The 11,846-nt window shown below is 52.5% G+C and overlaps 1 protein-coding gene across 1 annotated transcript; it reads right to left on the bottom strand.

Moving 5' to 3' along the window:
• Positions 1-5,272: 5,272 nt before the first annotated feature.
• On the bottom strand, positions 5,273-7,017 carry LOC125547718. The gene is made up of 2 exons (XM_048711519.1): positions 6,125-7,017; positions 5,273-6,008 (listed from the first exon to the last, which is right to left on the bottom strand). Exons 1-2 carry the CDS (start codon positions 6,874-6,876, stop codon positions 5,378-5,380), a joined length of 1,383 nt encoding a protein of 460 aa, XP_048567476.1. The 5' UTR covers positions 6,877-7,017; the 3' UTR covers positions 5,273-5,377.
• Between the last annotated feature and the right edge of the window lie 4,829 nt (positions 7,018-11,846).

Raw genomic sequence — 11,846 nt, 5'->3', positions numbered from 1 at the left:
CGCCACTCCTCCTTGACTCTGGGTCAGTGTCAGTGACTTAGATGGGATGATTTTGCCACATGGCCAAGGAAGTTTGGGGTCGACTGCCGAAGGAGTGATCACCTATCGGAAGATATGACTTTAGATTATTATTATTATTGCACAATGGGTTCTCCGTGAATGGGTCGGCGGAGGAGGTATTCAAACATACTGTTCTTAGCCTAGCATTGTATCCACATCCAAGAGCACTGTTCGGACAAGTATCTCAAAGGGCAGTCCAAAAATTGACGACTTTGCAGTGTTTGTGGTTTTGTAGTGTATATCCTTTCTCGGGTGGAGAATATTGTCTGACCCCACTCAACCCGCGGTGAAGGCATCCAAGTGTAGCTTCAACCCTCAAATGAATGCGCAGGCGATAGCTCTCGAAGGAGAGATTTTGACGCCCTGGCCCAAGGAGGTCCATTGTGCTATTTTATTAAATAAACAGTGGGAGTTGGCATATGCACGACATGGTAGTTGCTCGATGGGGAGATGGACCTGGAAGGGAATTCAAAGATTCTAACTCAAAAGCCCGAGCGCTCCGCTAAGGTTCCTCCTGCGCCGCCACCGGCTCCCCCGCCGTGGGTAGCCGCCGCCCGCCGCCGCTCTTGCCCCCTCCCCTCCCTCCCCCTACCCCCCTCCCCATACCCCCGCGTCGCCTCCCCGAGCGAGGCGACCGAGGGCCCTTCCCCATTCCTCTCCACCGCGCCCCCAAGCTCCTCCCTACTCCTGCCGCCGCCAGCGCGCGCCGCCGGGCCTTGCCCGCGTGGTGCCACCGTCGGCGGGCCCGCCTGTCCCCGCGCGCGGCCTCCTCTGCTCGGGCGATGGTGGCTGGCGGCGGTGCTCTTCGGCTGGCGATGGTGCGTCCTGACGGCGGGGTCCGCGGGGCGCGGGCGATCCTGATGCGGCGGCGCGGTGGTGTGGCTAGCCGCCGGCCTCCGCTCCGCCCAGATCTAGGCCCTTCTGGGCTCCAGCTGGGTTGGGGCGGGCCGGCGTTCTGGCGTGCGGCGGCGTGGCTCCCTGGTGGTTGTGGCGCGATGTCGAGGGATGTGGGTGGTGGCGGATTCGTCGGCCGATGTGCTGTAGCGTGGCAGCAGGGTTTGTCCGGATCCTTTGGGGTCCGGCCAGGCCTGTGCGGGCCTGGTAAGCTCCTGTCGTCACGTCCGGTCGACTCCGCGTCGGCGGCGGTGGTAGTCCCCTCGCATCGGCTGAGTTGCGGATGCCCCCGAGCCCGTTGGCTCCTCGTCCCTCCTCCAGGTCTCGTGTCGGTGGCTCAGAGAGACGGCGATGATGGTTCATTGACTATGGTGGCACATGTTGGTGGGCGGCAGTTCTGGTGGAGCACTTTCGATTGTCCGGGATGGTGGTGGTTGTTTGGGTTGGGAGAAATCCCTGGTGGCTTGTCCATCACCGACGCGGTGACGCCTGCTGGCGCCGCCGGACCTTCCTGAAGGGCGTCGGATCTACCCCTTCCCCACCGCCCTCTGTGTACCGGGGGAAACCCTTCGACTTGTCCGGGCAGCAGCGGCATCATCGTCGCATTCCTTCCTCGCATTCCTTCCTGAAGGTGTTGCTCGGTACGCGACGCCACGGAGTGCTAGAAGCACGGTGGTACTTCTCCGGTGGGTGTAGTGGTCACTGGCCATCTTTGTTTCGTCGACCTGCTGTTGTAGGCATTTGTTTCTCTTTCTTTTTCTTTCTTTTTCTTTTGGGCTTGTTTGTGCTGCGGCCCCAGCAAGCTCGTTGTATCGATCAGTTGGTTGCTTTATAATCTAAAGCGGGGGAAAACTTTTTTTCATAGATGAACCTGGAAGCGAAAATGTACTACTTCTCTCATTTGATCAAGCTACTGGTCTATCCCACCGAAGTCCCACTGACCTTCCTAGGTCAGCCCAAGATTCACACTGCGGTTGGTAGGCTGGACCGAAGCAGTCGTGGTTATGGCTGGATGGTGGCCGGAGGAATCCCAAGTAGATTGATTTGTGGAAAAAGGGAAAACATTGAAGGGGAATTTACGGGGCGATAGAACATAGAGGAATCAATAGCACAAAAGCAACTAGCTACAAAGCTTGACGGTTGATGACAGAAGGAGCAAAACGGCATGGCACCGAGAAAGTTGGCAGTTGGCTGCGGAACCAGAGCAGTGGAGGTGGGGGTGCAAGTGGCAGATAGATTGATCTCAGGAGACACCACTATGAGACTAGTCACAGTGGAAAGTAATTTAGACTAGTAACATGCATATGTTACTAGTCTATGTTACTACATTCATAGTGGAGAGTAACATATAGTTGGTATCATGCAAGCCATAATTTATTAAGATGTAGACTTATTTTGCCTAGGTATGTGTTATGTTACAGTAACATACTCCCTCCATTCCTAAATATAGGGTGTATAGTTTTTGACACGGAAATTAAAGAACGCACATGGAGGGAAAATTTCAAAAGTTTTGGATGAGATTACATCTGACTAATTGACATGAGAAAATAGAGGAGCTTGCCTAATATAAGGAAATGTAATCAAATCCCTAAAAAAATTATCCAAACGAGTGGTGCAATGCAATACACCTTATATTTTCGGGTTTTTTCTTAAAAATCTATACACCTTATATCAAGGAATAGAGTGAGTATTATGTTACTCCAATCATCTCTCTCCTCATTCACTGCATGCCACGTAAGCAAATTTTTTTGGGATGTGTTATGTTACTTGCTAAGTTAGAGCATCTCTAGCCGTGCCCCCAACAGGCCCCCCAAGGCCGTTTTTAGCGCCGGCGCTGAAAAATCGGCCCAGTCGCGCCCCCACAAGCCTGTTTTTCGCCGGATTGGGCCGAAATTGGCGCCGGCGCACCCAACCCGAACCCGGCGCGTTGGGGGGCGCCCGGGGGCGCCGGCGCGAGCGTTTTGGCGCGAAAGAGTGGCGGGACCGGCGAGTCAGCGAGATGAAGGCTGGTCGTCCTCATCGTCGTGCTTTCCCCGCGGGGAATCATTGCCAAGGCTGCCGCCGGTCAGCCTACCATTGATTCATGGGCGGCGAAGTGCGGCGATTCCGTCACGCGTTCGCACGCGGCCGCCCCCGAGCCGCTATAAAAGGCGCCCCTGGCCGCGCCGGTGAGGCACCCATCTCCCCCTCCTCGCCGCCGCACTTCCTCCCCTCTCTCTGCCGTTCAAGCCCCTCCCCCCCCCCCCCCCCCCGGCAACCATGAGCGCGAGGTACCCCGGCGACGCGGCGGCGGCCAACGGTTTCGGCCGCCGCTCGCTGCATGAGTGGGAGGCCTACCTTCTCCACGAGGCCAACTACCCCGCGCCGCCCGACGTACGCGCTCCGTCGCGGTAGAGGCTCAGCGCCGGCGGGGTCCCAGTCCCCCCTCTGCCCGTCCCCGAGATGCCCGCCTATTTCCACGCGGAGATTGAGCGTGCGCGGGCGTCCCTGGCGGTCGAGGAACGGGCGCTCCCGGAGTAAGCCACCGGCAACCACGCGACGTGGACGGCGTACTTCAGATGCCGGCAGGAGGAGCGGCTCGCCTCCACCAACAACGCGCCGACGCCGCGCGGCCGCAACAACAGCGAGTGCCGCCGCCTGTGGTGGGGCGTCCCGGGCCGCACGCCCAGCGGCGTCCTCGCGCACCTCGAGGGCGGCAACGACCCCCCGTTCGAGTACCCGACCGCTCGGGGCGGCGGCGCGTGGCTGCCGAGGAGGATGATGGGATGGTCATCCTCCTCCTCCCGATCCTCCTCTCACTCCTCCGGCGCGCCGGTGTTGGTCAGTGTGAAGCCAGAGCCGTCCGAGATGCCGCTCGGTAGGCGCACCCGCGACGCCGGCCTCGTCATCAACGACGGCAGCCGTGGCTCCTCCTCCTCGGCCCCTCCTCGCCTGGTCAAGCCGAAGAGGGAGCCAGGGCTGGCGACGGTGACGCCGGAGCCGAGGCTCGCCGCCGTGAAGCCGGAGCCTGCTCTCGCCGAGGAGGCCGATGAAGAAGAGGCCGCCTTGAAGTGGGCGCGCGAGGACTACACGCGCATGGAGCTGAACCGACAGCGCCGCGCCCTGGAGGAGATCGCCGAACGCCGCCGCCGTGAAGCAGCGCGCCGGGGCGAGGGGTCGAGCAGCGGCGCCGGCCGTGTCAAGGAGGAGAAGCAGGAGGAGGACGCCGACGACAACTACGCCTTGCTCAGCGCCTACTTCAGCCCGTAGTTTAGGGTTTTTTCCGTCCATTTTATTCGTGTAAAAAACGTCTAAATTTCGCCAAAATATGTCATGTTTGTTGAAATTTGGCCGTGTTTGCTGAAATTTGGCCGAACTGTGGGGACGTCTGGGGCCCGACCTGGGGGCGACGGCTAGGGACGTGCTCGCCCCCACGCCGAAAAAATGCGGCTCGCCCCCAAGCGGCGATTTTCGGCGCGTCTTGGGGGCGCAACGGCTGGAGATGCTCTTACTCCCACTATGACCAGCCTGAGGAAACTAACTAAGCACCTCCTCACCGTTTTCTCTCTCCGATAGGTGGACCAACAAGTGGATCAACCAATGCGGTTCATTTCTATCATCATCAGCTAAATTCCACAAAGGCCTCTGATACCATCTCATGGAGTGCACCTACCTACCGTGGTGTGGGGAAATCTTTATAGGATGATGAGAAGCTCCAAAAACTAGAAATTAAGAGCTGAAAGATAAATTCATTCCTTGATAACAAGGTCAGCTCCAAGAAACTAAAGTAAAGTTGTACAAGGCAGAGGGAGAAATCAACGGTGTATCAAAGTTGTGGAACAATACAAGGCGGACTGGCTAGCAACAGCAGAAGATGCCATCAAGTAGGCCCTGAAATAGCGGAGTGTGCAAATAGAAAGAATTATGTACTGAATATGCTTTCCTGGGTTAGACACCTTAATTATAAAGCATTTTTACATTTTTACAGGTATGAAATAGATCCTGTCAGCAACACTGTATGCTCTGACATTCTTTATCTTTGAGATAGTATGAGTAATGTTGCCGCAGGGGTACTCCAAATAAATGTACATGTTATTCAGATGTGATGTTGAATCGCCTCATGCATGAACCTGTAAATCAGATTGCAGATGCAACTAGCAGCAGGTAAAATCTATGCAACTCCTGTAACCCGATGTGAGTATATGTACATCTAGAAACTCCTTCTTAGAAGACTACATTACGTGAATGAGATCTCTTGAAACTAGACGCATGAGATGCAAACCCATCTGCGAGCCCCAAACACAGAATCTAGGAGCTACTTGATAACAAAATGGAGTCATAATAATTAAAGAAAAATTTGTTGCACAAGTTACAGCCAAAAATATCCAAACAAAAACAACACATATCTGATAAACTGATAATGTTTGAGACGAGCTACTACAGATTAATTCACTCTTTCTGGGGTCTCTTCGATCCAACATGGTGTGTATGGAAAAGAATCAATCTCATGAGATTCATTAGGAATGCTGCAGCTGAAATAGTCATGACCTGTCGGGTATATGCTACCTAAATTTTCAACCTTGAAGCTATTCAAATGATAGGCAAACGCCATTGCATTCAATTTACAGTCCTCTGACCTACTCAAAAAGAGAATCTCTTTGTATGGGTGAAATCCAAGTACCTCAATCTCAAAATATGGACGATGTTGCACTTCAACAATGTCTAGGTTCTCATGGAAATCGTCATCATCAGAGTTCCACTCAAATTTCTCTTGAATTACTTCTTCCTTGTTGATATTTGGTAGATGAGAACGAAATTTTTCATAGTTAATGTCTTCTAAGATCCAGGGTCCATTAACTTGGCCATCAAACATTTGCACAGGCTTAAGGTCATAGTCGTTCTTTAATATCCACTCGAACTGATCACACGATTCAGTGAGGGCGTAAACCCGAATGTGAGTATTCTCAACAAATGATGCACAATACACACCTTTTTCAGATAATCCTAGATAACTGCTCCACCCAATATCCATTGGTGGCTTAATCACACTGTACTTATCTTCAGACAAAGATATTCTGCAAAATCAAATGGTTGGCAATAAATTTTTGAAATTCAACGCAGAGGATTATATGTGATTAAAATGAACACTAAAAATGAAATTATATGTTTACTGGTCTAGGTATGTACGTACCTCATAACAAAATCACTTTGACAACGCACATAAAGGGATCCACGCCAATAGACCGAGTTTCGTTGGCCCTCAAAGAGCACACGCGCCTTTGCAACTGTTCCTGCGGCATCTCCTTCTCGAACAAACAGCCTCTCCTCCCAACAGCCTCTCCTTGAAGAGAATACATGCAAGATATATGGAGATGGAGGCCATTCGGACGTCTCCTCTAAAGGGTCAATCTCGTCTTTACCCCATCGCAAAGAAGGGATCTGAAACACCTGGTAGTGGCATGACACCGTGGGATCAAAGGCCAGATAATAATCACCACGGACGATTCCCCCGGTACAATTGTCCAGGCATAAGGGCAGAGTGTTCCACCATCGCGTGGCAGGGTTAAGCACGTAGTGATAATCGATGTAGGTCCCTTGGAGCAAGAGGAGTCCATTACAGTGATCCTCGATGTAGCAGTTGCCATGGGGGCGAAGTTCAGTGGCCCTGGGCAGGAAATCGAGCTTGCCGCTGATAGCAGGCTGACCCGCGGACGCGGGGCGCGAGAAGAACTCGGGCAGACATAGCCTCCTGAAGCAGATGAAGATGCCGCTGAACGGGAGCTGCCTGCGCAGGAGTCCCTCGCCGTCGATGATGGCCCGCCACGCTTTGCACACGCAGCGCGACACGGCGAGCGAGCGCGGCCCCGTCACGCGACGGAGCACATCGACGAGCACGTCCTCAGGGAGAAGCGCCGCCAGTTCTCCGTCTTCCGGTGGTTCCATCACGCCCCCTGGAAACTGAATACCATCACGCCTGCCAATACATATCTCAGCAGGAGGTGGGTGGCGCGAGCTCGTCGGCGCTGGCGTCGGTGGGAAGAGGAGAAAGGGGATCGGCGGTGGAGGAGAAGAGAAGACGTACGGCGGCGGTTGGGGAGAGAGTGAAGGATTTTTAGGGTTTGCTTCGTTTTTAAAGTAGGAGAGGAGGGTTCGATGGGCTGGATTTGGGCCGGGAGACACCACCGACGGACCGACCAAGCGGGTGGATGGTTTCTGGGCTTGGGGAGACGAGGGAAAGTTTTTATTTTTTTGGCGGGAACGGAGGGAAAGTTTTGTTATGGAAACCCTGTACTAACTGTGTCAACAACGTTTGTGTGTGAGCTGCGTGGTGCTGCCTGGAAGCAAGCGTTGATCGAGATGTGTTTAGTCACTCGCAGGGGAAGACATGTGCGACCATCTAGAGCTGACGAGTGCAAAAAAACTGAATTTTCATGATGCACGCGATCCTCACGCATGATGATTTTACTCGTATGGTTGTGACGTTGTGGGAAAATTGGAGAGCAAGCAGAAAAGCTATCCATGAGACCATCAGCATGGGTACCACCGCCGGCTGGACATGTTAAGATCAATGCTGATGCTTATGTAATGAGAAGTGAAGGATTTGGACCTGTGGCAGTTGTATGCCGAGGAGTTTTTCTGGGAGCTTCTTCTATTATTTTCAGAAATATTATTGACCGGCCACACTTGAAGCAATGGCTGTTAAAGAGGCTTTGGCAGTAGCTGATGATCTATCTGTGCAAAGGATCCATGTGGCGTCCGACTATAAGACCGTTGTGGAAGATATCAACCAGGGATCTTCGTCTGAATATATGGAGCCATAATGCATGAAATCATAGAAAGATCTCGAGGTTTTATTGCTTGTAATACCGTCCATGAGTATAGGAGCTCAAATTCAAGGCTCACAATCTCATTAAGCACCATTAACACTTGGGTTTGGTCGTCATGTGTGGTTAGACCAACCCGGGACCTACTTTTCGTACCGTTAAATGTTTGTGTCGATTTGAATAAAGCCATGGCTGCCCGCCCGCACCTGAGACGCAGGTTCCGCCACCGAACGCCACGCCTCCCGCCGCCAGGGCCTCCGCCCAGGATACAGACACCCCTCGAGACCATCCAAGGAGATCAGCTTTGTCCCAAAGGGACACCCTCGACTGACGAACCGCAGCATACGTCCTCCCTTGAACATCGCCGGAGCTGTGACAACCCACATGCGGCCGGGGAAAGTGGGAGGTTGGGAGCGGACACATCCTGACCGGCACACCCCTGTATTAGTGACGGGTGGCCCGAGCATGCCGGGGCCGCCCATTCCTTCAGCCAATCTCCCCACCGTACACACACCTGTGCCGCCCCACCTCAGCAGCGACGCAAAACCGCACAAAGCCACCGACATAGACCTAGCCTCCGGCAAGGAGGACCGCCGCCTACCGCTAAGAATACTCACCAGGGAGCCCATCTGCATAGCGCTGTCGTCCAGCCGGCGGAACGCCTAGAACCCGACCAGCACGCCCACCTGCCACCACCGCTGCGCCTCCACCAATACCAGTCACGGCTATGGCAGGGGCGGACGCCCGCCAGCCGCGCCGCCCTCGTCCTGTGTTGCTTTGACCCAGATCTAGCTGTCCGCCACCCCGAGAGAACACCGCGCACCACCGCACCTGCAGCCCCTTTATGCTGTCATCCACAACCCGCGAGTCCGCCGCCAGCTTCCGCCGCCGCGCCCTGAGCAATTGTCGTGCCCCCGCCCGACCCTGAGGCCCGCGCCCGCCGGATCGGCCGGGGAAGGAAAACACAGCATCACCGCCAACACTGGCCGAGCTTTCCCCGCCAATACGTTGGGGCAGCGGCGAGGGGAGGGAGGCGCGAGGAGGTGGGGCTCGAGGCGGCGCTAGGGATCCCCCCGCCCCCAAGCGCGATAAAAAAATATAGGGTAGCATAAGTGTTTGTACTAACTGATTCGGTGTTGTGGGCTCTAGCACTGATCCTGCGCGATTGTCAAGAAATGGACTACTGGACTACGAGCTTTCTAGCCCATGGGTCAGGCTACCCCGAGCTGTAAAGAAATGTCTACACATACTGACTCGCCTTGGTCACCCAAAGATTCACACCGTGGCGGGGTTGGTTGGCCGGACTCTAGCAGCGACATCTATGGCACATCAAGATGATTTGTGGAAAGCTGGAATCATCGAAGGGGAGTTTGCGCACAAAGACGAGGAAGTAGTAGCAAATATGAACCCAAAACACTGAAGCAGCGAGCTACAACTAGGTTTAGGCAGGGCTCGATGATTGTTGACAGAGGGAGTGAAGGGTGTGACGACGAACTAGTTCGATGCAAAAACTGGGCAACAAAGGAAAGTAAAGGTGGTGTCGCAGGTGACAGTCAGATTGACCTCGGAGGACACCGCTATGAGGCATGCAACTAAGCGCATCCTCACTATTTTTTTCTCTTCGATATGTGGGCACAACAAGGAGATCAATCAGGCCCTATTTGGTTCATAAGTCCTAGGACGTTTTCTAGTTCCAACTAAAAAGTCTCTAGTCCCTAAAAAGTCCCTCCCTATTTGTTTGTAGAGACTAAAAAGTCCCTAATCCCTACCTAGAGGTTATTAAATGACCATATTGCCCCTAGTATATAGAAAAATAACAATCAAACAACACCATGGGGTGGCGGGCCATTAAATGCATGGAGGGGCATTGTTGAAAAAGTTCCAAAAAAGACTCTACTTGAGAGTCTTCTTCATTTAGTCCCAAATGCCTAGTTTAGTCCCTAAAAAGTCCCTCCCGTTTGGTAAAAAAGTATCTAAGAGGGACTTTTTTAGTCCCTACACAAAAAAGTCCCTGGTAACAAACACCCCCTCAGTGCGCTCCATTCTACAAGCCTTAGAAGTTGGGAATATATTTTGCTAGGTTGTGTCCTTAGGGCTCCGGTCCATTAAAAAAGGTAGAGAGAGTTGCCCAGTTTATTTGCGAAAACCCGGGTGAAAACCGTTCCTACACGCCCACAAGAAAGTGTTGGCGAACGTAGTAATTTCAAAAAATTTCCTACGCACACGCAAGATCATGGTGATGCATAGCAACGAGAGGGGAGAGTGTTGTCTACGTACCCTCGTAGACCGAAGCGGAAGCGTTGACGCAACGTAGAGGAATTAGTCGTACGTCTTCCTGGTCCAACCGATCCAAGCACCGTTACTCCGGCACCTCCGAGTTCTTGAGACACGTACAGCTCGATGACGCACCCCGGGCTCCGATCCAGCAAAGCTTCGGGGAGGAGTTTCGTCAGCACGACGGCGTGGTGACGATCTTGATGTTTAACCGTCGCAGGGCTTTGCCTAAGCACCGCTACAATATGATCGAGGTGTAATATCGTGGAGGGGGGCACCGCACACGGCTAAGGAACGATCACGAAGATCAACTTGTGTGTCCTAGGGTGCCCCCTTGCCCCCGTATATAAAGGAGCCAAGGGAAGGGGGCGGCCGGCCAAGGAGGGGCGCGCCAGGGGAAGTCCTACTCCCACCGGGAGTAGGACTCCCTTCTTTCCTAGTTGGAGAAGGAGAAGGGGGGAAAGAGGAGGAAGAGGGGAAGGAAAAGGGCGGGCGCCGCCCCCCTTCCCTTGTCCTATTCGGACTAGGAAGGGGAGGGGCGCGCGGCCACCTCCTGCCTCCTTCTCTCTTCTCCCTCAATGCCCATGTAGGCCCAATAACCCCCCGGGGGGTTCCGGTAACTCCCCCGGTACTCCGGTAAAATGCCAATTTCACTCGGAACGATTCCGATGTCCAAATATAGGCTTCCAATATATCGATCTTTATGTCTCGACCATTTCGAGACTCCTCGTCATGTCCGTGATCACATCCGGGACTCCGAACTACCTTCAATACATCAAAATACATAAACTCATAATGAAACTGTCATCGTAACTTTAAGCGTGCGGACCCTACGGTTCAAGAACAATGTAGACATGACCGAGACACGTCTCCGGTCAATAACCAATAGCGGGACCTGGATGCCCATATTGGCTCCTACATATTCTACAAAGATCTTTATCGGTCAGACCGCATAACTACATACGTTGTTCCCTTTGTCATCGGTATGTTACTTGCCCGAGATTCGATCGTCGGTATCCAATACCTAGTTCAATCTCGTTACCGGCAAGTCTCTTTACTCGTTCCGTAATACATCATCTCACAACTAAAACATTAGTTGCAATGCTTGCAAGGCTTATGTGATGTGCATTACCGAGAGGGCCCAGAGATACCTCTCCGACAAACGGAGTGACAAATCCTAATCTCGAAATACGCCAACCCAACATGTACCTTTGGAGACACCTGTAGAGCTCCTTTATAATCACCCAGTTACGTTGTGACGTTTGGTAGCACACAAAGTGTTCCTCCAGTAAACGGGAGTTGCATAATCTGATAGTCATAGGAACATGTATTAGTCATGAAGAAAGCAATAGCAACATACTAAACGATCGGGTGCTAAGCTAATGGAATGGGTCATGTCAATCAGATCATTCAACTAATGATGTGATCCCGTTAATCAAATAACAACTCTTTGTCCATGGTTAGGAAACTTAACTGTTTTTGATTAACGAGCTAGTCAAGTAGAGGCATACTAGTGACACTCTGTTTGTCTATGTATTCACACATGTATTATGTTTCCGGTTAATACAATTCTAGCATGAATAATAAACATTTATCATGATATAAGGAAATAAATAATAACTTTATTATTGCCTCTAGGGCATATTTCCTTCAGTCTCCCACTTGCACTAGAGTCAATAATCTAGATCATATCACATGTGATTTAACATCAATAGTTCACATCTTTATGTGATTGGTTCACATCTCCATGTGACTAATACCCAAAGGGTTTACTAGATTCAATAATCTAGTTCACGTCGCTATGTGATTAAGATC

Source organism: Triticum urartu, chromosome 3 (assembly GCF_003073215.2).
Source record: "Triticum urartu cultivar G1812 chromosome 3, Tu2.1, whole genome shotgun sequence".
Taxonomy (NCBI): domain Eukaryota; kingdom Viridiplantae; phylum Streptophyta; class Magnoliopsida; order Poales; family Poaceae; genus Triticum; species Triticum urartu.
This window is presented reverse-complemented; position numbering and strand designations above follow the sequence as displayed.

Bases quoted from the DNA above. Each gene is read 5' to 3' on its own strand.
- LOC125547718 (XM_048711519.1), bottom strand. From the start codon at position 6,876: ATGGAACCACCGGAAGACGGAGAACTGGCGGCGCTTCTCCCTGAGGAC. The intron at 6,009-6,124 runs GTACGTACATAC...TTGATTTTGCAG, and splicing joins CAAAGTGATTTTGTTATGAG to AATATCTTTGTCTGAAGATA.